At 45.5% G+C, this 26627-nt stretch overlaps 1 protein-coding gene across 3 annotated transcripts in view; it reads left to right on the top strand.

The window, feature by feature from the left end:
- The window catches only part of TENM1 (teneurin transmembrane protein 1), a 726432-nt gene that overhangs the window by 607767 nt on the left and 92038 nt on the right, over positions 1-26627 (top strand). For all 3 annotated transcript variants that reach the window (XM_083159336.1, XM_083159335.1, XM_083159334.1), the window contains one exon: positions 8475-8629. In XM_083159336.1, coding sequence (XP_083015462.1) covers positions 8475-8629 — 155 coding nt within the window. The remainder of the gene's footprint in view (positions 1-8474; positions 8630-26627) is intronic.

Below are 26627 nucleotides of genomic sequence, written 5' to 3'. Positions count from 1 at the left end.
TACCTTGCCAGCCATATGGTTATTAGGCAGCAGCAGTAAGTGGTGACTTCCTACCTTGCCAGCCATATGGTTATTATGGCAGCAGCAGTAAGTGGTGACTTCCTACCTTGCCAGCCATATGGTTATTAGGCAGCAGCAGTAAGTGGTGACTTCCTACCTTGCCAGCCTTATGGTTATTAGACAGCAGCAGTAAGTGGTGACTTCCTACCTTGCCAGCCATATGGTTATTAGGCAGCAGCAGTAAGTGGTGACTTCCTACCTTGCCAGCCATATGGTTATTATGGCAGCAGCAGTAAGTGGTGACTTCCTACCTTGCCAGCCATATGGTTATTAGGCAGCAGCAGTAAGTGGTGACTTCCTACCTTGCCAGCCTTATGGTTATTAGACAGCAGCAGTAAGTGGTGACTTCCTACCTTGCCAGCCATATGGTTATTAGGCAGCAGCAGTAAGTGGTGACTTCCTACCTTGCCAGCCATATGGTTATTATGGCAGCAGCAGTAAGTGGTGACTTCCTACCTTACCAGCCATATGGTTATTATGGCAGCAGCAGTAAGTGGTGACTTCCTACCTTGCCAGCCATATGGTTATTAGGCAGTAGCAGTAAGTGGTGACTTCCTACCTTGCCAGCCATATGGGTATTATGGCAGCAGCAGTAAGTGGTGACTTCCTACCTTGCCAGCCATATGGTTATTATGGCAGCAGCAGTAAGTGGTGACTTCCTACCTTGCCAGCCATATGATTATTATGGCAGCAGCAGTAAGTGGTGACTTCCTACCTTGCCAGCCATATGGGTATTATGGCAGCAGCAGTAAGTGGTAACTTCCTACCTTGCCAGCCATATGATTATTATGGCAGCAGCAGTAAGTGGTGACTTCCTACCTTGCCAGCCATATGGTTATTATGGCAGCAGCAGTAAGTGGTGACTTCCTACCTTGCCAGCCATATGGTTATTAGGCAGCAGCAGTAAGTGGTGACTTCCTACCTTGCCAACCAAATGGTTATTAGGCAACAGCAATACGCAGTAGATTCATACCTTGCAAGCCATATGGTGATTGGGTGTCAAAAGTAAGCAGTGATTTCCTACCTTGCCAGTGACTATTAGTGTTTGTGAGCAATGACTTTGCCCAGCAATGCCTTTGCCCAAGGATCTGTGGGCGGCACCATCAATACCCCATAATACCTTAATGTGGCTTGCAGGGTGCCTAGAACGGCACCATGAAGCCAGAAGCACTACTGCAGAGCTGCCTGTATAGAGAGATACTGATTTGAGAGGGACATATCTGAAGTCAGTATGATTTTTAGTGTAAAAAAAAGTCTGTCCAGCATTTGTGGGTTAGGTAGAAAAGCTGCCAATATTGACCCTGCATTCAAAAAATAAAGGTATTTGCAACTCTTGCATTGCACCATGGTTTGTTCTTGTACACAGGGGATTATATAGGCCTGATCGCAAAGCTGTTTTTTTTGGTACTCTTTACCTAGAAGGGCGCCAGCGATTGAAATCGCGGTCGTCGGGGGTAAAAATCGCGGTCATCGCGGGCACCGCGATTTTCCCATAGGGAACAATGTTAAAAAGGCTGATTGACCGCGATTTGACTGTTAAATGCCTCAATGGACCCGATTTGGCCCTAGAAATCAATGTTAAATGGGCCACAGAGCCCAAATAAGCACAATTAACCCTTAAATGTCCCCCCCAATTTTTAACGCCACCCCACCATCCATGCCCTACTATCCACTAGGGCGTGGAGTGAGAATATAATAGTGTGGCGAGCGCAGCGAGCCACCGAGCCCGAAGCGTGGCGAGCGCACGCGGATACCTTCACAGTTATACGCGTCCCCTCGCGGGCTTCACAGGTGTCCGTGGCAACGCCGACACCTGTGAAGCCCGCGAGGGGACGCGTCTACCTGTGAAGGTATCCGCGTCCCCTTGCGGGGCTCGCTGCGCTCGCCACGCTTCGGGCTCGGTGGCTCGCTGCGCTCGCCACACTATTATATTCTCACTCCACGCCCTAGTGGATAGTAGGGCATGAAAAGGTCGGAGGACGCGTACCGCCGCCCCTCGAGGGCTCGCTGCGCTCGCCACGCTTCGGGTTCGCGTGGATCGTGGGGTGGCGTTAAAAATTGGGGGGGACATTTAAGGGTTAATGGGCTCTGTGGCCCATTTAACATTGATTTCTATGGCCAAATCGGGTCCATTGAGCCATTTAACAGTAAAATCGGGTCCATCGCGCCTTTTAACATTGATTCCTATGGGAAATCGGGAGCATCGCGTCGCGGGCATCGCAGGTACATTTATGGCCGGCCGCGATGCGACCGACACGATTTCCATGTTTAACATGGGTTTCAATGGGAAATCGCGGGCATCGCGTCGGTCGCGTCGCGGCCAGACATAAATGTACCCGCGATGCCTGCGACGGGCGCCCTTCTAGGTAAAGAGTACCTTTTTTTTTTTTTAAAGAAAATGTGCACTGCAGGTGGGGTAGATGTAACATGTGCAGAGAGAGAGAGAGTAATTCATACTTGCCCTCTCCATGGGGGAGAAAATGCTCTGTTCCTGGACTTCCCTGGTAATGTAGGATTGCCATCACCTGTGGCAAAACACCCTTATCAATTAACCAGCTCACCACAGGTGATGGCAATCCTACATTACCAGGGAAGTCCAGGAACAGAGCATCTTCTCCCTCAAGGAGAGGGTCAGGTAGGCAAGTATGAAATAATTTTGTTTCTGTGCAAGGTAAATATTGACTGCTTATTCTCACGCTGCAATTTAGATTTCAGTTTTAACACACCCCAACCAAATCTAATTATCTGTGCACATGTTGCATCTGCCCCACCTGCAGTAGTGCAACATGGTTTTGTCCATTTGCTAAAAGATTTGCGATCTATGGTCTAAATAACCCCCATAGTTACTTACTATTTTTTGCCTTACAATCCAGCCCCCGATGCTTAATGTTTTCTGCAGCCTCCTGACGTTATCTTAGTTTACAAGCTGTCTTTGCTAGTCTGCTTAGAAAACTTTAAGAGAACTTTTCTTCAATTAACTTGATTCACTTTGACTTTGAACTTCATTTTGCATTCTGGGTGTGACAGACAACAGGCAGTAATTGAATGTGCATAATGCTGCACCATGGGCTACTCCGTTTTGCGCAGTGGGATATTTGATTATTACTTAAATTCTTTAGAGCTTGTTCTTAACTCTTTTATATTTTGTTTCATTTATATTTAGGATTCTAATTAGAATCCACAATCTGTCTCCAGTGTACCATTGATTTTTTCCCAAATTGAATGCCTTTCCATCTTCTAATTGTGTAAATAAATAAATAAGTAAATAAGATGGTATGGCAGTATTGCAACACTTTATTTGTGAGTAAAAGTCTCCCAGCGACTACAGTAAACTGCTGCTTCATCACAATCTCTTCTTAACCATTATCCTTTAAATGTTGAACAGGTGGCAGAAGGCAGATGTAAACCCTTAAGGAGAATTAATGCAGACACCAACTGTATAAATGAAGTACAAATGAGTGACAACAAAGTCCCTTTAACAGAATATTCTTTGTATTACATCTCAGTAAAGTTATGTACGGAAATCTGTTAACAAGGTGTGTGGCAACCTTCCTTAATAGAGGATCGAACCGGTGAGGCATACTATACAGAATCACCATAGTCCTCTGAAAAGGTTAATAATTCAGCTTTAAAATCCCCCAGCATTCGACCATGGAGGTGGATGGAATTATTAGATGGTCCGGATAAGCTATAATAAATGGCATTCTTAGTAATAGGGTGTTTCCACAATTCTTTATTTTCTTTGTAATCTCCGAGAATGCATCTCCCCGAAGACTGAGAGCAGGCCACAATGGAGAGATTTTCAATTTAGATTTCTTGTCTAGAAAGTTGCAATTCAACCTGTTTTCTAAAGGCTGCTGAGAATCCATGGCAGAATCACACAGGAAAGTCTCCCTTGCAGATGTTTAAAAGCTGCATACAGTACGACCAGCATTATAACAAGTACAACTGCTCTGTTTAGATGATAGTTCTTTGACTCATTGGCTGCCTTAACGTACTGTATTATAGCCTGAAAGTCCAGTTGCCTGAAACCTAGTTGAATGTAGAATAAAGCCAGTTGCTCTTAAATGCAAGTAAAAAAAGACAAAAAAGAATCCTGTCCCATTTGTCAATCCCCACTTGTGCCTTACTAATACTACTTTCAGACCGCAAATGCCGTGTCGCACACGGGATTAGGACACGGGTCCCATCCCCAGAGCAACACGGCAATGCGGTCTGAAAGTTACGACACCGACACGGCATATTGCCGAGTCGGTGACGTCACATGGGGCGGTGCTGGGCGGCGGCGCGTCATCGGGGGCTCGGGAGGAGGCAGTACTTGGAGCTGACAGTGCTGCCTCCTCCATACTGTGAACGGGACATGGGTCGCTCGACCCAGGCACCCGTTCACACTGCACTTGACACGGGTCATAGCCGTGTTCAACCCTGGTCATTACCAGGGTTGAACACCCGTGTTGCTCGACCCATGGTGGCCTTTTCAGACCGCACCGTGACCCATGTTTAGGCCCCGCGAACACGGCAATAAGCCGTGTTCGGAGTGCGGTCTGAAAGCGGTATTACTGCTTGCATCTTAGAACATTTGTTTTAAATGCTGTTAATAACTATAAATTAACCCTTTGAGTAAATTTGTCGAAATAGGTGTGAAACGTGGCTGTGAAAAGTTTTAAATAATGACCTGTACCTTATATTGAAAATATAATATTGGAAAAAAAATGTATTTGAATTTATATAACAAATGTGAGGGACACTGGGATTTTTAGCAGACATTTTGAACATCTCTCACAGAAATGTGACACTCAAAGGGTTCATATTAAAATTCCAGGTGCTTCTAGCTTTTCTTGGGTTTCAGTCAATGAAGAGACAGTGTCTAGTGAATAGGTCGACTCTATGTGGTCAACATGCAATAGGTCAAAATGTCAACATGACAATGGTCTAAACAGGTTTTGGGAGATTTTTTTCTACTTCTTCATAATTTCACTTGGACTATGATTGAGAATAGTAACCTGTCTCTGAAACATGGCGAGCGAAGCGAGGGTCCACTCTGGCACCTAAGACCTAAGAAATAACATCTGTGGCTATTTATACATTTTGCACTGATAACAAAGATGTAATTTATCACTGCTTCTTACAGTAATAGAAAATCATTGTGGGAAAATGTAAATAAAATATCTGGGTGGTCCAGTCAGTATAAGGGGGATACTCCATCTGGACTGCTTGTGTAACATTAGGCTCGTTCTGCATAGATCTCTGCTCAATGCTGTCAAGGAAGACAGCATTGAATAGGGCCCCCGCCACTATTTCCCCCCCTCGGGAATAGCGGCGGTAGATTGAATACCCCCCAAATTCTAAAATACAATGCAAACAACCTGTCCAGTATGTGCAGAAGCAAGATGGTTCCATAATTTGCAAACTCTATACCCTAGCAATTATTAATTCTAAATATAGACCAAGGACCTGGCCTCCTTAAGGGCCAGACCACAGCGATGCTAGAGCATATGTATTAACATATGTGGCTAGCATCGCAGTGCAGTGATGGAGGCCCCCCGCGATACCTGTGATGTGGTGTGCAGGGGCTCTCCATCACTTCCCTGGGCGCCACCTCCTCCCCTCACGCAGGGAAGCCTAAGCAGGCTGTCCCTGGAACTCCCCCCCCCCCCCTGCAACGGGATAGACGTCCGGCTGCATTGGCTAGGGGGAGGAGGGGTTTACTTTCCGGGTCCAGGGCGCCTCCTCCTCCCCTCACACCGGGAAGCCTAAGCAGGCTGTCCCTGGAACTTCCTCCCCCCTGCAACCGGATGGACATCCGGCTGCATTGGCTAGGGGGAGGAGAGGTTTACTTTCCGGGTCCAGGAGGACCAGCAGGAAGGTAAGCCAGGGGAAGGGGGGTCGGCGGAGGTGGCAGGTTTGCGGCGGGTGGCGATAGAAGCCCAAAGGTGGCAATACCCTGCCCTGCGATGACGTGGCGGCCGGGTATTAGTACATTAGAAAACGGGGTGTTTACCGCATTTTTAGCTTAGTACATCCCACCCTAAGTCTTATGCAGGGTACACACTTTATCAACTTGTCCACCAACCCATAGATCCAGCAACCAAGTGGCCAATTTTGGTAATCATACATACTTACTGATCAGCTGCTCAATATATTTGATGCCATACGTCACAACTAAGCAAACAATTAAATTTGCCAACCCAGTAATGATGTCATTGTCGGCAATTACTGCAGGTCAGCTTATGGGTCGATTACTGGGTCGGCTGTACACACAAGCAGATGTTGTGATATAGCTACAGGATAAATTGGCTGTGCTGCAGTGCCACTGTGATTTGTCTGAACAATGTCATTCACATACTGCATATTGCATATTGGTCCTGATTCCTATGCCAAAGGATCTTCTGTACTGTAAGGGCTGAATGAGACTGAATTGCAGGGTTGCGAATTTGCAGGGCAGAGCATGCGCACATTCCACAGTTCGCAAGTGTGAGTCCTCCGTGTGATCACAGGCCAAACGTCAGAGCGCTAGCCATGCCACCACAGGGGCGGGGATATTGCATTGCAGGAGTACTGTGATAGTAGGTCATTCACCCTGACAATGAGGCCATGTCCCCTATTTTTAGGTGTGTCCCTCCTTCACAGGAAACAAAGTTGGGAGGTATGGGAAGAAAGTAACAAGACATTGAATATACTGACAGTAGGAATAATTCTAAAGAATTTGGCAGTGTAAAATAACAGGCAACTAGAATGACTATGCATATACCACATTTGTCTCTATTTCAATTAATAATTTATTTCCTGGACATATTTTGCTATTTTTCCCTGCACCACCTGTATTTACAAATATAGCTTTTAGTTTCATTTACATTGGGAAATTCTCTTGCATTTAGAATTGTCGGATTAATGTGGGCAGCTGGACATCTGTGCTCTAGTGATGTGAAACAGATAAAATTAATTGCATAGTCCATAAGAGATTTCATTGCAATCTGTTTTTTCTTTCCTAAATTAATAAACCCCTTAATTCAATACAACTAGGGAAAGAGTCTGTAGACCCTGGGCATTGAAATATTATCATGCATCATCCTATGAGTTCTAGCCAATATTCTGCAAATCTTACAATGCAACTAGTATGCCTGCTCAAAGCAAATGCTTATATATACAATTAGAGCAGCACTCCTCAATCCGACTTGCTGGTCGGTGCCTCCCACTAGCTCCCGATGCCGGGGCAAAACATACATCCATGGGGTGGTGGTACTCGATAAAAAAACTCTCTTACAGGCGGCCTCTCATAGGTCGATGATGTTACATACTGTAGACAAAAGTGTCCTTTTACATCCATGGATATGCATTGCAGAAAGCAAAAGGTGGCATAGCAGGGAGCGTGGGTTTGTCACTATGCCATTGAAGTGAATGGGAGCCAGCATGTGCATACGCCCATCTCCCACTGACTTCAGTGGAAACCGGCAGTGATGCAAATGACTGCATCGTGCCACAGCAGCAATGTAGCAGGACACATCTGTATAGCAGTGAACAATGGCTGCAGCATGAAAATCCTGCAGGAGGGATGCTATAGAAGGTGCTCAATAAGGTCCTTTGCCACTTACTAGAGCAGGGCTGGTGTAAGGGGATGCAGTTGAAATCCCGGCGGTCAAAATCCCGTCGTTCAAAATCCTGACGCCGGAATCCCGACACTTTCTCCCTCCGTGGGTGTCCACGACACCCATAGAGGGAGAATAAATTAGTGTGCCGAGCGTAGCGAGGTACCGGGCCCGCTGCGTGGCGAGCACAGCGAGCCAGCAAGGGGGGGGGGGGGCGATCCACGTCCCCCCCCTTGTCAGGATTCCGTCGTCGGGATTTTGAACGCCGGGATTCCGACCGCTGGGATTTCATATGTATTCCGGTGTAAGGCTTCTAGATACCCTAGGCAAAACTTCAACCTACTGCCCCAACCCCACACTGCCACCAATACCCACTTTCCAGCCACACAAGTAAAGGGGAGGAGGTGGCGTCTTAAAAGTTCTACAGCTGACACCTGAATTATGTGTATTAACGCGTAGGGACTTCAAGCTTTCCTTTTATGGAAAAATCATCTGTACTTAGCATGTTTTATTGAATGTTTTTATTTGAATGTAATTCTTATTAAAATAAAAATGCAGAATTCCTCTTTACATAAGAGGTTTTAACCTTAAAAGGTGGTGGTAGTACTATTATTTAATATAAGGGCACTCTATTACTTCTTTCTATCTACCTATTCACTGCCCCTTACTAGCAGGGAGGCTTAATAGAAGTGCTGCTTGTACTATACAGCGCATTCAAAGGTACAAATACAAAGGTACAAATAATATGTATATGTAAAATTCTGCTCTATACATTAAGATGGCAGGATTAATTTTATCAGCAAGGCTAACTCTGATCTCCTTCAACAGGCATTACTGTGGATGCACATGGCTTCATATATTTTGTTGACGGTACCATGATACGGAAAATTGATGACAGAGGTATAATTTCAACAGTCATAGGCCTGAATGGATTAACCTCAACTCAGCCCTTAAGCTGTGACTCAGGGATGGATATCAGCAGGGTAAGAGTCATTTATTACATTCTCTTAACAAACTCTACTTTTGCATTGATAATTGAAGCCGGATGATTAGGGAGGAAAGGGAACAGGAGAAGAAGCACATGTGAGAAATGAAAATCAGAATTTGATGGATTGTTTTTCTTAAAGCAGTAATAGTTTCACTTTAAGTACATTTCAATTTGTTGATAATTGCTTACTGTTGGTGAACATCACCTTAGTTCTATGTTCATAACACACATTGGTTTACACTAGAGATGTGCACCGGCCACTTTTCGGGTTTTGGGTTTTGGGTTTTGGGTTCTGATTACCTTGAGGTTTTGGGTTCTAATGGGTTTTGCCAAAACACCTCCTAAGTGTTTTGTGTTTGGATTTCTTGGGTTTTGGGTTCTGATTTTTTTGTTAAAAAAGCATAAAAACTGCTAAAATCGCAGAATTTGTATTTTTTTTTTTGCTCCTACGCTATATTAACCTCAATAACACTAATTTCCACTCATTTACAGTCTATTCTGAACAGCTCACACCTTACAATATTGTTTTTAGGGCAAAAGGTTGCACCGAGGTAGCTGGATATCTATGATAAGCCACACAAGTGTGCGGCACAAACACTAGACTGATATGGCACACTTAGCATACCCTCTAGGCTGATACTGCACACCTAGAATTACCCCTGGACTGATATGGCACAGGTAGCATCACCCCTGGACTGATACGGCACATTTAGCATCACCCCTGGACTGATATGGCACACTTAGCATCCCCCCAAGTCTGATATGGCACACCTAGCATCACCCCTGGACTGATATGGCACAGGTAGCATCACTCCTGGACTGATACGGCACATTTAGCATCACCCCTGGACTGATATGGCACGCTTAGCATCACCCCTGGACTAATACAGCACACTTGGCAGCACCCCATGAATTATACGGCAGACTTGGCTTACCCCAGGAATTATACGGCACAGATGGTGGCACCCCTGACCTGATACAGCACACATGGAATTATACGGCACAGATGGCGGCACCCCTGGACTGTTACGGCACACATGGCGGCAGGCATGGAATTATACGGCAGACAAATTCCTGCAGTAAAAATAAAAATGTGTATTCTTTTAATTATAAAAAAGAGCAGCACACCTTACTTAGCAACACCCCATGAATTATACAGAACTCTTGGCTCACCCCTGGACTACAGCGCATTTAACAGCCCTTGCAGTAAAAAAAAAAAAACACCTTAATTTTATTTTCATTAAAAAAAAGGGCAGCTCCCCTGGTCTGATATGGGACACCCCTGGAATTATACGGCACACATGCGGGCACCCCAGGACTGATACAGGGCACATGGGGGCACCCATGGAATTATATGGCACACATGTGGCCACCCCTGGACAAATACAGCACACATGTGGGCACCCCTGGATTGATACAGGACACTGGGCAAAGCAGCTGGACTGATATGGCACACTTAAGTTAACACCCCTTGCAGATTTAAAAAAAAAAAAAACCTTTTTTTATTTCAATTAAAAATTTAAAACAATATCTCTTAGCTGCTATTATTACCAAAGTTGAATTATTTATCTCTCCTCTGTTTCATACAGTGTGTTATTAGCATTGCCTAATTGATCATGTTGAAGACACTGTTGTGCTCCAGTCTAGATGGGTGTTACTCGCATAGACATTTGGCAGCAAATTAAGCTAATTGTTCCTGTTTAGTATTTAGCTCACGTTAATTCTCTCAAGTGTTAAAAAGCAAAGTGAAAGATTAAAAGCAGGTTATTTTCCTGAAAAATACTCAGCCGTTACAGATATTTATGACACATGACTCACGTTAAAAGTACATTTAAAATAGATGGCTGCAATTTTTCTGCCAATTCTTGGTTTTAAAACGTCATTAACCCTTCACCCGTGCAGTAAGGAGAAGCTGGAGTTCCTCGATTTTCTGCCCTTTGTTTCAAGTGATCTCTAGCAATTAACCTGGACTTTCATGAGATACAAGGATAGGCAGTATCTGTTAAATAGATAGTGACTTAGTACAGACAATCTTAGAGTTTTGCCTTACCACCTGTGCGCACAGACAGCACGGACACATCCGTGCTGTCTGACTTCTACATGCCGAATGAAGATGACGCCGGAGCCGGACCTTTTATAGAGATCCGAATCCGACGCAGGATGATGACGTCTTGGCCTCGATTTGGACTCCTGAAAATGGCGGGACCCGGCGAACTCCTCGGATCCGTCCTCGGATAAGGTAAGTTCTGGTGGGTTCGGATCTCTAGGATCCGAACCCGCTCATCTCTAGTTTACACAAGCACGTTTGTGGAATTTTCTTTAAAATGATGGACGTGTCATCTTTACATATTGTTAGATATTGGTTCCTACCAGTACTGTTGAAGCAGTACTTGCTGTCACATGCAGGCCATCCTTGCCCACTATCAGGCTGCCACCTACACAAGGAGGCAGCCAGGTCAGTATTGCGGGGTGCATGGCATGGCATATAGTACAGCATGCGGACAGGCTTGAAATCACATAATTGTGGCTATCAAATTCATCTCAAAGCCACTACAGGGAGTTTTGTACTTCCCTCAGCATGTCAGAAAATTCCATGATACTGTAACTGTTAAAGTCCATTTACATGTTATTTTGAAGGATGCTAAGTTAACAAGGCTATTGGGTGAAAAGAGGTATACAATTGAATTCACCACAGTTACTTGAATCCTAGCAGCATGTAGTACATAGAGAGAAGTTGGTGGATCTGCATTCAATAGTAGTGGCAGCGCTACACACAGGTATAAATGAATGCAAAAGTAATATGTAGGAATAAGATGCTTATTTATGAAAAACAGGATAAACACAGACCTTCCAAATGACGCATATTCAGAGAGCACCCTTTGTAATTCTCCTGCATTTCCTCTTACATTTGGAAACTTTGTTTCTATACTGTTTTATATATATATATATATATATAGACTTGTAATTATGCCGAGCACTGCCTCCTATTACGATTGCTTGTCGGGTGCCTTGGTCCAGGGAATCATATAGACTGCATGGGGGTAGACGAAGCACTCCAGACTTAGTTTCAAAATCCAAAACGATTTATTGAAGACACAGCAACGTTTCAATGCTTACGCATTATCATCAGGCTCAATTCACATCTAAAAACACCATCTTAAATACCCCAGTGAGCCCTGCGGGAGGGAGGAGCAGTCAACGCCACCTCCTCTCTCACAAGGTGTGTAGACAACACCTGTCTCCCATGTTATCTCGTTAATCAGAGTACACCATAGGAGGCAGGCCCGTGTCCCTTCGCCGTGCATACATCTTAGACTTATATCGAATGTGGAAAATACCTGGTCATATTGTACATAGTGATCCCCAGTACCTAAATACATATACATAAATACTGTACAATACAATTAATCTAATCCAAAATCTGTACAAGGAAGAAAAAAGTGTATATAGAAAAACATACAAAAATTATTTTTGTAAAAAACATATACACAAACATCTATATATAGGCTAAAAAGATAACTCTACGTACTAGAGAAATAGTATAACATATATCTCCCACAAATCAGTCCCTGGGGGGACATCTATGTGCACTCAATTTATATAGTGTATCTTAAGTGTTATATATCCATCAATTGGACCCCTAGTTGAATGGATCATCGTGTCAACCTATCGACATCCAATCTTGGTGTCGGAAATGTGTGTGTGTAAGAATGATGTGACCAATAAAGTGCAAAACTTCTCCCTTGTTATCTATATCATAAACAGAATTCCATGAGGTTGCTGAATTACATTGAGGGTGAGGAGAATTGTGTCGGATCCTATTTTAGCAGAGACTCAGATGGACACGATGATATCGCGCTTTAGGGAACGGGGATATCCTATGGATGAATTACAGGCCACTAAACATAAAGTACTCACTCTAGATCGTAATAAGTTACTGAATAAACCTAAGCCAATAACTGACAAACAAGAACGTCTACCCTGGGTGTCGACATACAACCTCGACAGCCCCCAGACTACAGCTGTAGTACGTAAACATTGGCCCTTGATACAATCAGATTTGTCCTTAGGCCTTAAACAAACCTCTTTACTCCCCAGTTATAAACGGTCCAAAAGTCTCCGAGATATATTAGTCAAATCAGACGCAGCACCTTCCAATATACGCAGACCCCCTCAACGTGTGGGCTGTATCAGATGTCTATGTACAACTTGTAGCTTTTTGATCCCGGGAGCATCATTTAACCATCCACACACAGGCAGACCTATCCCTATAAGATATCCACTCACGTGCAATACAGCATACACCATATATCAAATTATTTGCCCATGTGGATTATCATACATAGGGAAGACGGAACGGCCCTTTAAAGAGCGGATGGCGGCACACAGGTCGTCCATCCGCAAGGCCATAACGAAAGGCTCTAGTGACCAGCCGGTCCCTAGACACTTTATACAGGCAAAACATAGTTTATCATCCCTTAAATATAGGATGATCGACCACGTTCCACCGTCCATACGGGGTGGGAACCGGGGACTACAATTATTACGCTGTGAAGCCAGATGGATAGCACAACTTGATACCATTTCCCCTAGGGGTCTAAATGAACATACTGGTATCAATGTTTTATTATAGCATAACATATACCTAGACTGGAGGTCCATCAGTCCAGGTGTAATTCAGCAACCTCATGGAATTCTGTTTATGATATAGATAACAAGGGAGAAGTTTTGCACTTTATTGGTCACATCATTCTTACACACACACATTTCCGACACCAAGATTGGATGTCGATAGGTTGACACGATGATCCATTCAACTAGGGGTCCAATTGATGGATATATAACACTTAAGATACACTATATAAATTGAGTGCACATAGATGTCCCCCCAGGGACTGATTTGTGGGAGATATATGTTATACTATTTCTCTAGTACGTAGAGTTATCTTTTTAGCCTATATATAGATGTTTGTGTATATGTTTTTTACAAAAATAATTTTTGTATGTTTTTCTATATACACTTTTTTCTTCCTTGTACAGATTTTGGATTAGATTAATTGTATTGTACAGTATTTATGTATATGTATTTAGGTACTGGGGATCACTATGTACAATATGACCAGGTATTTTCCACATTCGATATAAGTCTAAGATGTATGCACGGCGAAGGGACACGGGCCTGCCTCCTATGGTGTACTCTGATTAACGAGATAACATGGGAGACAGGTGTTGTCTACACACCTTGTGAGAGAGGAGGTGGCGTTGACTGCTCCTCCCTCCCGCAGGGCTCACTGGGGTATTTAAGATGGTGTTTTTAGATGTGAATTGAGCCTGATGATAATGCGTAAGCATTGAAACGTTGCTGTGTCTTCAATAAATCGTTTTGGATTTTGAAACTAAGTCTGGAGTGCTTCGTCTACCCCCATGCAGTCTATATATATATATATATATATATATATATATATAAAATATCGTATTCCCATATGTCACCATCTCCAAAAGATGAGAAGTAGTTCTCATGTATTCTTTGCAAGAAAGGGTGCATAGAGACTTCTAGTTCCAGAAAAGCTAAAGGCCGCAGGTTTCATTATCTTCTTTTAACTTAATAGATATCCTTTCCCATGATTAGACGGAATTCACAATGGTTTAAGAAACGGAATTCAGCTATAACAATCCAGCAGAATTTGCTGCATATGGTGTATGTGTGCCTGGCCTTCAAAAGATTGTCTGCTGTTGATTTACCTTTCATCCGGAGAAATGGTCCTTATGTTTGTACTGAACTATGAAAGCAGGCATAACATCAAAACCATTCTACAGGAGAGCAGCTGTAATAACTGAAGAGGATGCTGGGGAATATAACATGGACAGCCGCAAGAGTTTTGATAGGGAAAATGCTTCTGAAATATGGGCTGAAGTAGCAGCTTAATAGACATGGGAGGAAACAATCAGCCTGTTAATGCAATGCATATAGATTAAGGAGATGATTTACAGTTGTACGCAAATCATTTGTTGATGCTGCTGCAATAAGTTCTTAGTAATAAACATGGATTTCAGCCATCATGCAGAGTTGGTGGCACTGGCTCTGTCCCTCCACTTGGGAATGTAGCCAAAATCACTAAGTTGCACCAGTCCTATACTTGGCAGAGGATATATAAATTAGACACATCTTTACCTATGCACAACTCTGAAAAGCTACAAGTCTTCTAATTCACCAACAATATGCCCTCATTCTCCATAACATAGCCAAGCGGCAGCCAAGTTGTAGTCAAGCCCTGATAAAATGGTCCCTAGTGCAGTGCAGTTACCAGCATTGTAGGCCCTAGGCAAAGCAATGCTCTGAGGCACCTACCCACCCATTAATTGGAAGTTGTTTAAAAAAAAAAAAGTATAACTTGCCCGTCCAGTGGATGGCTGCACTCTGATTGGTGGATAACTCCACCCATCTACTAATTAGCATGTAGACAGTATGTCTGGCAGCAGGCTGGGATGCGGGTAGAGAATTCTGCCTGGTCATCAGGGGGCTGCAGTCTCAATTCTCTGTTCTTGGCAGGTCGGCAGTGATAGGCATATTCAGCCACAATAGCAACCGGTTGGTCATCAGAGTGCTGCCTGCAGGGCTCCGCAGGAAGGTGTCCACAGCACTGCTCTCTGCAAGTCAGCAATGACACGTGTACATGCTTCAGTAGCAACTGATCCGAAAATAGAGGCACATGTACTATGGGCCATGATATATTTTTTTGTAGGTAAGCATCATAGCACCCTCCACCCCACCTTATATATTACGAACATATTAAACCTTAGGTACCCACCGACTCTGTGTGCTGATAAGGGGGTGTGACCTATTTGAAAGGGGGTGTGGCTTTGCAGGGATGCCTCTCCTGTGAGGCCACCACCTATTTTGCCACCATGGGGGTATGGCCAGAGCTCTGTTAGCTGTTGGCCATACCCCGTTAGCTGTTGGCCATACCCCGTCCCCCTGCCTGCCGTGAATAGATGTTGTGTGCATGCAGCATGTGACTCCCAACTGCCGTCCCCCTACCGTGGGACACTGCCGGCCCCGGCTAGGATGCAGGACCGTCCCATAAAAAGAGGAAAGTCCCACGCAAATAATGACATTTGGGAGGTATGTAGATGTAAGATTATTCATTATTGTGGAGAAAAAGTATCAATACACGTTATATGTGCTGATACCACTTCTCCTCCATGTATTTCTGTGCCAGACTGCAGTAAATAGCAGGGGAGCTATGCTATCTAAAAGAGTGCAAAGCTATGCATGACATTGCCAATTATAATTTTCGACAGTTGCAGGTGTCTTTGCACTATCTCCACAGCTGGGACAGTGCTGACCCTGGCTGTTCCGGTCCAGTCTCTGGGCTGCATGTGAGATCTCAAGTGAAGTAGCAAGATCTGGTACATCTGGAGTAGAGCTGGCTGGGCAGAGAGACTCCGAGTTTTATCAGCAGTAAAGGCTCATAAACACGGTGCGATTCTAGAATATAACACCAGGGATATGGTCGGTGAGCCACCATCTCCCCATTTGTATTGGGCGACGGTCACCGGAAGCACACTGTTTAGCATAAACATCTATTCGCAGCCTTGGGTGCGAGGGAAAAATCATCTCATGGTCTGCGACCATCGAATGATTTCTCCAGTGCTTATAGATCTGAGACACCTCTGTGGTGTCTCTTATCTGTGGGTGCCCTATGTGGGAAGCAGTTGGGCAGCTGACATCCGCTGACGTCAGCTGCCCACTCCCCACATCGGCATAATCTGGGAATTACCATGAGAATGCCCAGCATTTTCATGGGAATGCCCATGAAACACTGTGCGTTCCCATGGGCAGATCCCCCAGCCCACCGCCCTATGCCCCCTGGCCGCTCGCACACAGCTGCTGAAGATATGTATACATGACTATGCGCATGTGCAGTTGTGAGTTCACGCAGGGGAACAATTAAACTAGAATAGGGCCCTAGTATGTTTGGAGAGTAAGATGAGCTGGGCAACAGCATTGAGGATGGCTTGGAGTTGAGAGAGGCGTATGTGAGGGAGGCCAGGCAGGAAATTACAGTAGTCCAACTGGAAAATGTCCATTGAGTGGATGAGGGTCTTTGTAACATTCTGGATGAGAAAGGTCTGATCCTGGAGATATTTTAGGTGGATTTTAGGTGGCAATGGCAGGAATGTGAGAGGTACTGAATGTGCAGTTTAAAATAGAGAGGGAGGAAAAATGAAAGGAGCTGCTTTCAGATAACAATTGAATTTGATGTTAAATATGCCCCTTTATAAGATGAGGCATATGGGGCATCTCAAGGTATTCGTATACCACTATCAAGCTAAACAGATACAAGAAGGAACGTCAGTGCAAAGTTGTAGGTAATACTTTACCTCTATTAGGAGATGATGTAATCTCAAGCATTAATATTGGTCATGAAGGCAGAATGACGTTGTAGACAGAAAGTCCCTTATCTCTTTCAAGTTCTAAATCAGTCTACCCCTCTCCCCAGATAAATAATTGCCAGTGTTATCTATGCCTTTCTGCCTTTAGTGACATGCTTCAACTTATACTGTCTCAGATAGCATAACAGTTCCTGTTCCCAGTGCTTAGAGATGTCTCATGAGTTAGTAATTCACGTCATGGTATGAAGTGTGGATATAAAAGATTGACATTTGTGGTCTTAGTAAATTATATCTTTTATATTTTACTGTCATGAATCTTCAGATATAAACAGGAGTTAGATTCAGTGACAAAGGTCACCTTGTATACAGTATGTGATTCTGGACAAATATCCTGTACAGAGAAACAATGAAAGTAATAAACCTATTTATACAGAGCCTTTAGAGATATTTATGTAAACAGACAAGATGATTTTGAGTTGGATGCATAGAATAAGGTTTGTACTGTATTTGTAAAACCCCACCGGCACTAGGTATGCATAACTGTAGTCACTGTGTATGGTGCATCACACTTACTTTCCTCCGGCTGGTCATGGATAAGGCACAGGTACCAGGGGGTTCCTTGCATAATCAGGAGTTTAATTACAGTTGCATTGTGGGTGTGGACTACAGGTGTCACTGCAGCGCAGAAACAATTGGGCGCCAGGCCATCTCATAAAACAGCATAAACAGTTTAACATACAGCAGGGATATAGTTGGCATAACTTCTGATCACTCTCCTCCAGCACACCGCATAATGATTACATTAGATCACATATCACGCCATCTCCTCCAGCACATTAACCGCATCGGTTACATCAGGGCACCTCACATCACTTAATTGAAGCGGCATAAATATGGTGAACAGCAGTATGTACCAGGGCATCCTGCACCCAGTAGTGCTACACATAACAGGTTACAGTCTTTCTCATCCATAACAAGGACTCTTGTCAATGGGGGGCTACTAAGCATTCCACGTGGTTTCCAGCTACTTACCCAGATACATCCTCTTCTGAGACTCACCCAGATACATCATTTCCTGAGACTCACACCTGGCACACTCTTCTAGGGCAGCCCTAAAGGTGGGCATCACCCTCTCACTGGACTCAGTACTGCTGCTATCACACTGGGGTCTCTGTCAGGTGCCTTGCTGGGACTGGCAGCACTCCCTTCATGTTCTGTGAGGGGCTCTCACTGAGGCTGCATTCTCCTCATATTACTCTGCAGAAATGGGCTCTATTCACAGGGACCCACGTGTGCTGCCAGTAGCGCACGCAGGGGGGGTTTCTGAGTACCCAGAAACCCCCCAGGAGTCTAAGGGCCCTAGGCTGAAAGCTGAGGGTCCCCTCTTTCCATGGGTATAAGAATTTTAAAAATCGGCCCATGGGAACTGGAGATATCTGACTTCAAAACAGTGGACCCCATCCAAGTCTGTTAATTGCTCTTCTCAGTCAGATATTTCAGGTTCTGTCTAACTTAGAGTTTTTCTGATGGTATATTACAAAAGCTGGGACTCCCCCCCTTTGAGGGACATAAGTAGCTTGTCTCTACTGTTCCCAGAACCAGAGATATCAGCCTTCCAGCAGCTGGTTACTGCTCCAGCTCCACACACCTGGTATGTAGTATTATATACTCGTTGGCAGATTGCTCTGCCTCCTGAACTCTGATCCCCTAGTCCCCAGTACCATTTTGTAGGTGGGATTCTCTAGTTTTTAATTTCATTAAAATCTAAGAAATCTATTTCTGGGAACTGGAGATATCTGCAGTCAAGCGAGCTGTCCTCCCACCAGAAAATTATGAATAATACGCCCACTCCACTATACACCCCTCCTCTGCGTATTAAACATCCTCTACCACCCTGGAAGTTACTGTATGTATCAGGGCCCTTTCGTTCAGCCCAATGCCCCCTTCCCCCACCCCATCTCCCACCATCTGTGCAGTAAAAGTGTAATTAGTGGATATTACTGATCCAGGCTCTACATGCTGAGCGGTTGATATAATACCCCCTACCACCCGGGGGACATCAAAGCTTCCCCCACCCCTACCGCTGGAGGATCGGTAGATGCCCCAATGCATTGCTATGCCCAGGGGTCTACACTGCTGTTGATGCCCCTGTATGTATATATATGTATGTATATATATATATATATATATATATATATATATATATATTTTATTTTTATTATTATTATTATTATTATTAATATACATTTGGTCTATCTATAATACTTTAACTGACCCGGCATATACTGGGTCACCTAAGTGTCCATCTCTGTGCTTTACTCCGCCCCTCTGGAAACCCCCTTCTGAAAATCCTGCGTTTGCCACTGGCTGCTGCTCTCTCCATAGAAGGAGTGCAACTCACATCTGCTGTTTCCAAAGCTGGGGACCACGTAAACGACGGCTGGCCATCCCATGGTCCCAACAAACATGCTGCTTCTCCTGGCTAACACTCCACACTTGTGCTCTTTTCTAACTTACACTTCCTGTTTTCCCCTCTGCATGAGGCTTGCACATGAAAACTGGCTAAGCTCCAAACCGCCCCCAATCATTGCACAGTAAATAGCCCTTGTTATGCATGATAAAGCTACATAGTTGTTAACCCTTGCAATTACATATTTATGCAGACAATGCATACCCTCCAACATGACCCATGCCATTAGGTACAAAATGATCTGTTCCTGGACTTCCCTGCCACTGGCAGTTACAGAGGTTGGACTCAAGCACAGACCAAAATTCAAAGAGGGGGGTTACATCAACTGCCAGTGAGTCCAGGACAGTGATGTTTGGAGTGGCATTAGGTGTGGCTCCCCTTTTTGAATATTGGACTGTGCTGCAGCCCCACCTCTGCAACTGCCAGTGGTAAGGAAGTCCAGGAACAGAGCATTTTGTACCTAATGGAATGAGCCATGTTGGAGGGTATGACAATGTATGCTAAGGGAATCCAATTAGGCACATTAAAACACTCTGGGGGAAAAAATATCACAAAAACACAAAGGTGCTGTGAAACCTGTGTGTTTTTGCAGCCACAGTCCTGTTTTCACATGAAGCAGGGCTGCTTTTGAGTATTTTGTCTTGCTTGCATAAAACAGTTAAAAGAACATCCCTGATAAGTGGTGCCTTGCGCTGGCTTATCAGAGCTAATTAGATAGCTCCGGGCAATATAATTACTGTTAGAATTGACTCCATGGCTCTCCAAGGACACAGCTCCCAGCTGTTGCCAGGTGACCAGGATGCTGCTTCTCCTACAGATGGGGGGCTGGTGGTTACCGCCCAGTACATAGCAGCAGGGACGCAGCTATGCCGGGGAGCTGCCAGGGGAGCTCCCTAGCAATGGGGAAGCCAGAGACAGATGGCAGGGGGGGGGGACATCATCTTCTTATTTAGTACCTCTAAAGGTCATTGGTCAGGCTTATATCAAAACTACCCCCTGTGCGCAGATCTGTGCTGTGATAAAATCCTTCACATCTGGATGAACTGCTAGCACTGCATGCTGTGTACCATTGTCTCTGCTGACATTGTGTCCTGCACTGCATGTATTCCTGCCTGCAATCAGGTGTCATTATGATTATTGTCCTGTTCTGTTATTTCTGTTTTCATGTCTATATATACTAGTGTTGGGTTTTAACCCCTGCATTCACCTTACCATGTTAGTATTGTATGCCCAGTATCCGCTTATGCTTTGCTGGTCCCCAAACCCACCCATACCCTTAATCATATCCTGCTTTACCTCTGCCAACATCCGATATCACTTGGTACCACTACTCTATGCTTCCCACTTCCCTCATCTGTCTACAGTATCTCTCTTTCACCGACAGTTGACTCCGGTCACTTGGGGGTAAGCTTGCACTGGTGTAAGTCATGGTGGCATCCCAGTACCTATAAGCATGCCTAGCATTATGAAAAAGTGGCAATTATAGGCTAGAAGACCTGTTGGTGTCCTCTAAGTTTCTTAATGTTGTGTGTACAGGGGTTAATGTCCAGAAGGTTTGCTGTCAAGTGACAATATTGCTGTGAGTTATCTGCCATTTGAGCCACTCCTGTCTATTTCCACAGTTATTACTTCTGTGAGTCTAACAATTACCAGCAGTAAAATGACCACAGGTCATTGGACACAGCCTTAGATGGAACCATCTCACTGTGACTCCAGCTGTGCACTAGTAGCATCCGCCCTGGGGTCACATCACACATATATCAGATACACTTGCACCAAATTAATTCATGAGCCAAATATTTTTTGATATGTGCTTTGAAAGTAAAAATAAATGAAATTAAAAACTTTTTCAACATAGAAATTATTGTCTTCCTTCTTGTAAATGGAACTAAAGGCCTGATTCAGACCTGGTCAGTAGGATGCATACACTTGCCGCCTAGCGAATGTCACACCAGGGGTCTGAGTCGACGAGACTGAGACCTCTGGTGGGGACCTGGACCGGTACCTGAACCGGGGAGGTTGGAGAGGACCCTTACGCATAGAATGCGTGACAGTGCACCCGAAGCCAATAAACAGTCAGTGGTAAAATACAACCGAGTTTTATTTAGCAGATAGTTGTAAATAGACAAGCAGTAAAGTATGCAGGAGATAGGATACAGTCTATGTAGATAGCGATACTTTACAGCTGGATGATGATGATATGGAATCGATGTGGAACATCGGATACGGAGTAGTAGACTGTGGGTCCGGAATGACGAACGGGAACTGGAGGATGGAGATCCGGAGTATCAGATTTTACAGACGATGATGGAACATCGATGGTGAGCGATGATGGAACATCGGATATGGAGTAGCAGACTGTAGGTCCGGAATGACGGACGGGAACTGGAAGATGGAGATCCGGAGTATCGGACTACAGATGATGATGGAACATCGATGGTGAGCGATGATGGAACATCGGAAGGACCAGAGTCCCGGAGCTAGGCTTGAGTGCTGGGCTGTCGAAGCAGGATCACAGGAGATGGAATAACCTGGACTTCACAGGAGATGGAATGCCTGGAATACACTGCAGCATAAAGGAGACAACACCAGCAGGAATACACTTGCACGGAGACAAGGACAGCTGACCATACACTGGAGACAACTGAAGCACTAGCAATTGTTCTGAGAGCTCCCAGCATACTTATACCCACTGAGTGGCCAGGATTGGCCGGGCAGGTATGACTGGGAGATCAGAACCATCAGGATTGGACAGAGCAAACATGTGACTGGGAAAAACATGGCAGCCCCCATGTCTGCTATGGCGGGAAAGTATGTTTGTGGACGCCATGCTTGAGACTGGGAGCAATGGCGGCGGACAGACGGATTGCCGTGCACTGGGTACTGTCACTAGGAGTCAGGAGAGCGGTGCGCCGCGCAGCCGCGGACTCAGCAGCGCTGAGAGGACTGGAAGGTAGCAGCAATGATGGCGCACGGCAGACAGGACGCCGGCAGGGATGACACTTGAACCGCAAGCTGAGCCTGCGGAGGCACTTAGCCGGTAAGATAGTCTGTCTGAGAGCTCGGATCGTGACAGCAACCCCCCTTTAAGGGTGGCCCCAGGACACCTTTTAAGCTTGCAGGGAAACTTGGAGTGGAACGACCGGATGAGTCTGGGAGCATGGACATCGATGGCATTGGTCCATGATCGTTCTTCGGGGCCGTAGCCCTTCCAATCGATCAAATACTGCAGACGACCATAACGGATGCGAGAGTCCAAGATTTTACTGACCTCATATTCAGTTCCACGCTGGGTGCAAACCTTGGGTGCCTTGGGGAGCTTAGAATGAAAGCGATTCAGAACCAGCGGCTTGAGCATCGAAATGTGGAATGTAGCTGGCGCTTTCAAATAAGGCGGCAACTTGAGTTTGTAGGCCACCGGATTGACGACTCGCTCAACTGGAAATGGACCAATATATCGGGGAGCGAACTTCATAGATGGCACTCTCAATCGAAGATTCTTGGTTGACAACCAGACACGATCTCCTGGACGGAGGGCTGGCACAGCTCTGCGTTTCCTGTCGGCAAATTTTTTGTACCTGTTTGAAGCTTTCAGGAGTGAAGAACGAATGAGCTTCCAGGATTTGATGAATTGCCGGATGGTCGTGTCGACCGCTGGAACAGAGGACACAGGTTGCAGAGTGAAGTCAGGAACTCGAGGATGAAACCCATAGTTGGCAAGGAATGGAGTGACATTTGATGAAGAGTGATATTGGTTGTTATGGCAGAATTCTGCCCATGGAAGAAGTTGAGCCCAGTCATCTTGGGAGGAAGAGATATATGTGCGGAGAAATGCTTCAAGATCCTGATTCACCCTCTCCGTTTGGCCATTTGTTTGAGGGTGATAGGCTGTGGAGAACTTTAACTTGATTTGAAGCAGGGAGCACAGGCTTCGCCAGAATTTGGCTACGAATTGGACCCCTCTATCGGAGATTTCTAGAGGCAGTCCATGAAGCTTGAATATCTCTTTAATGAAGAGCTGGGACAGCTTGGAAGCTGACGGAAGACCGGTGAGGGGAACGAAGTGAGCCATCTTGGTGAACCGGTCAACAATCACCCAGATGGTAGTGAACTTGTCAGACTCTGGAAGATCAGTTACAAAGTCCATAGATATATGCGTTCAAGGACGATGTGGCACTGACAGTGGCATCAATTGCCCAGGAGGAGACTGACGACTGGTCTTGTGCTGAGCACATTTAGCACAAGAGGAGACAAAGTCCTGTACATCCTGTTTGAGGGACGGCCACCAGTAGGACCTGGTGATAAACTCGTAAGTTTTCTGAATGCCTGCATGGCCAGCAAATTTTGAAGAATGCGCCCAACAAAGCAGCTTCTTTCTTAGGGCTGGCTTTACATATCTTTTCCCTGTAGGGGGCGTGAGATTTGAAACTCCTGTTGCGGAGAATGCCACTGGATCAATAATGAAATGTTGATGTGTGGACTTTGACTCACTATCTTGCTCCCATGAGCGGGAAAGGGCATCAGCTTTTCGATTTTGTGTCCCCCGGACAGAATGACAGCTTGAAACGGAACCTGGAAAAGAAAAGTGTCCATCTGGCTTGACGGGGATTTAAACATTGAGCAGACTTGAGATACAGAAGATTCTTGTGGTCTGTGATAATTGTGATCTCATGGACAGCGCCCTCTAGAAGATATCTCCATTCTTCTAATGCCAACTTGATGGCGAGGAGCTCTTGATCGCCGATGGCATAGTTACGCTCTGCAGGCAGGAACTTACGGGAGTAAAACCCACAGGGATGAAGACGTCCATCAGGCGCTTTCTGCGAGAGAACTGCCCCAACACCCACAGAGGAGGCGTCGACCTCGAGAATAAAGGGCAATGTGGTGTCAGGCTGTCTTAGGACAGGAGCTGAAGTGAACCTCTGCTTCAACAGATGGAAGGCTTCGATGGCTTCTGCCAGCCACTTCGCTGGATTGGACCCTTTTTTTGTTAGGGCAGTGATGGGTGCCACAATAGAAGAGAAGTTACGGATGAATTTTCTGTAATAATTGGCAAAACCCAGGAAACGTTGAATACCTTTCAGCGAAGAGGGAATTGGCCAATCTTGGATGGCCTGCAGTTTTCCTGGGTCCATTTGTAGACCAGAACCAGAGACAATGAACCCAAGAAGGGTATAGACTTCACCTCGAAGACACATTTCTCCAGTTTGCAGAAAAGATGATTAGCTCGCAGCCGGGACAGGACCTCTTTGACCCAATAACGATGTTCTTTGATGTTATTGGCGTAGATTAAAATGTTATCGAGATATACGACTACATGTCGATACAGAATGTCCCGGAAAATCTCATTGACATAGTGCTGGAACACGGCTGGGGCATTGCTGAGCCCGAAGGGCATGACGAGGTACTCATAGTGGCCATCTCTGGTATTAAACGCCGTCTTCCACTCGTCGCCCTCTCGTATGCGGATGAGATTATATGCGCCCCTCAGGTCGAGTTTCGTGAAGATGGTTGCACCGCTGACACGGTCAAACAGCTCGGTGATGAGGGGCAACGGGTATCTGTTCTTTACTGTGATGTCGTTGAGACCGCGATAATCGATGCAGGGACGTAGGCCTCCATCCTTCTTCTTTACGAAGAAGAATCCTGTGCCAGCAGGAGAAGTCGAAGGACGGATGAATCCCTTTGCCAGATTTTCCTTGATGTAATCGGTCATGGCCTGAGTCTCTGGAAGAGAGAGAGGATAGGTTCTACCTCTTGGTGGTTCTTTGCCTGGGATAAGATCAATAGGGCAATCCCACGGTCTGTGAGGAGGCAGAATATCAGCGCCAGACTTGCTGAATACATCTGAGTACTCTTGGTAGGGAAGAGGCGGAAGATCTGCTGCATCGGCTGAAGAATGATGAGTACCTTTTGGAGACAGGTACCGGAGCAGGAAGGATCCCAGGAAAGGATTTCAGATGTCTTCCAATCGAGGCGAGGATTGTGAAGACGGAGCCAGGGCAAACCCAGAACCAGAGCATGAGTGGCTCGGGGTAATACCAGAAAGGACAAGAGTTCGGTGTGCAGGACTCCCACTCTCACTGTAAGTGGCAAAGTTCTGCGGGAGACTGTCGCATCAGGAATCCTACTGCCATCCACAGCAGTAAGGAAGACAGTCTTGGAAAGACTTTCAGTGGGCAACCCCCACTTGCGGACCAGTTCAGCAGTGACGAAGTTGCCAGCGGCACCGGAATCAAGAAGTGCGGAGACAGTCTTGAAATGCTGACCAACTTGTAAAGAAACTGGAAGTACACAATCAGTTGCTGATGGAGAGGCCACTGGAGCAGCAGATAAAGAAGGCGGAGGAGTTGGCACTTTAACTGGAGCGCTCTTGTGACGTTCTACAGCCCTTTCATGGAAGCGTAGGTCTACTTTGATGCATAATGATATAAGGTCATCTAGACCTGAGGGTAAGTCTCTGGTAGCGAGTTCATCCTTAATACGGTCGGATAGACCATGCCAGAAAGCTGCGTATAAGGCCCCATCACACCAGGAGAGTTCAGACGCCAGAATCTGGAATTGGACCAGATATTGCCCGACGGAGCGGGATCCCTGTCTGAGACGGAGGAGTTCAGTGGAGGCAGATGCTGATCGCCCAGGCTCATCGAAGATGCGCCGGAATGTTGACACAAAGTTCTTGTAGTTAGACAAGATGGCATCAGATTTTTCCCATAAAGGTGTTGCCCACTCTAACGCTGCTCCACACAGGAGGGAGATGATGTAGGCGATCTTGACCCTTTCAGTAGGGAAGTTAGTGGGTTGCAGCTCAAAGTGAATCTCACACTGATTGAGAAAACCTCGGCAGGTCTTGGGGTTCCCATCATACTTAGTGGGGACAGACAGATGAAGGCGAGGTGCAGCAGCCATTACAGGAGGATGAACTGGACTTGGAAGTTCACTGACAGGCTCAGGGCCACTGAGAGTGGTCTGTAGTTTATCCAGCCGGGAAGACAGATCTTGGAGACAATGAATCACTTGGCTCTGCGCAGCCTCTTGCTGATCCAAGCGAACAGCCAGTTGCTGTACAGGGCTGGATGGTGATGCTTGGCTTGCGGCTGGATCCATTTGGCTAGTGCTTACTGTC

Source organism: Crinia signifera, chromosome 9 (assembly GCF_055691185.1).
Source record: "Crinia signifera chromosome 9, ASM5569118v1, whole genome shotgun sequence".
NCBI classification, from domain to species: Eukaryota; Metazoa; Chordata; class Amphibia; order Anura; family Myobatrachidae; genus Crinia; species Crinia signifera.
Note: the sequence above shows the minus strand (reverse complement) of the source record. Positions and strands in the feature narration are given on the sequence as shown.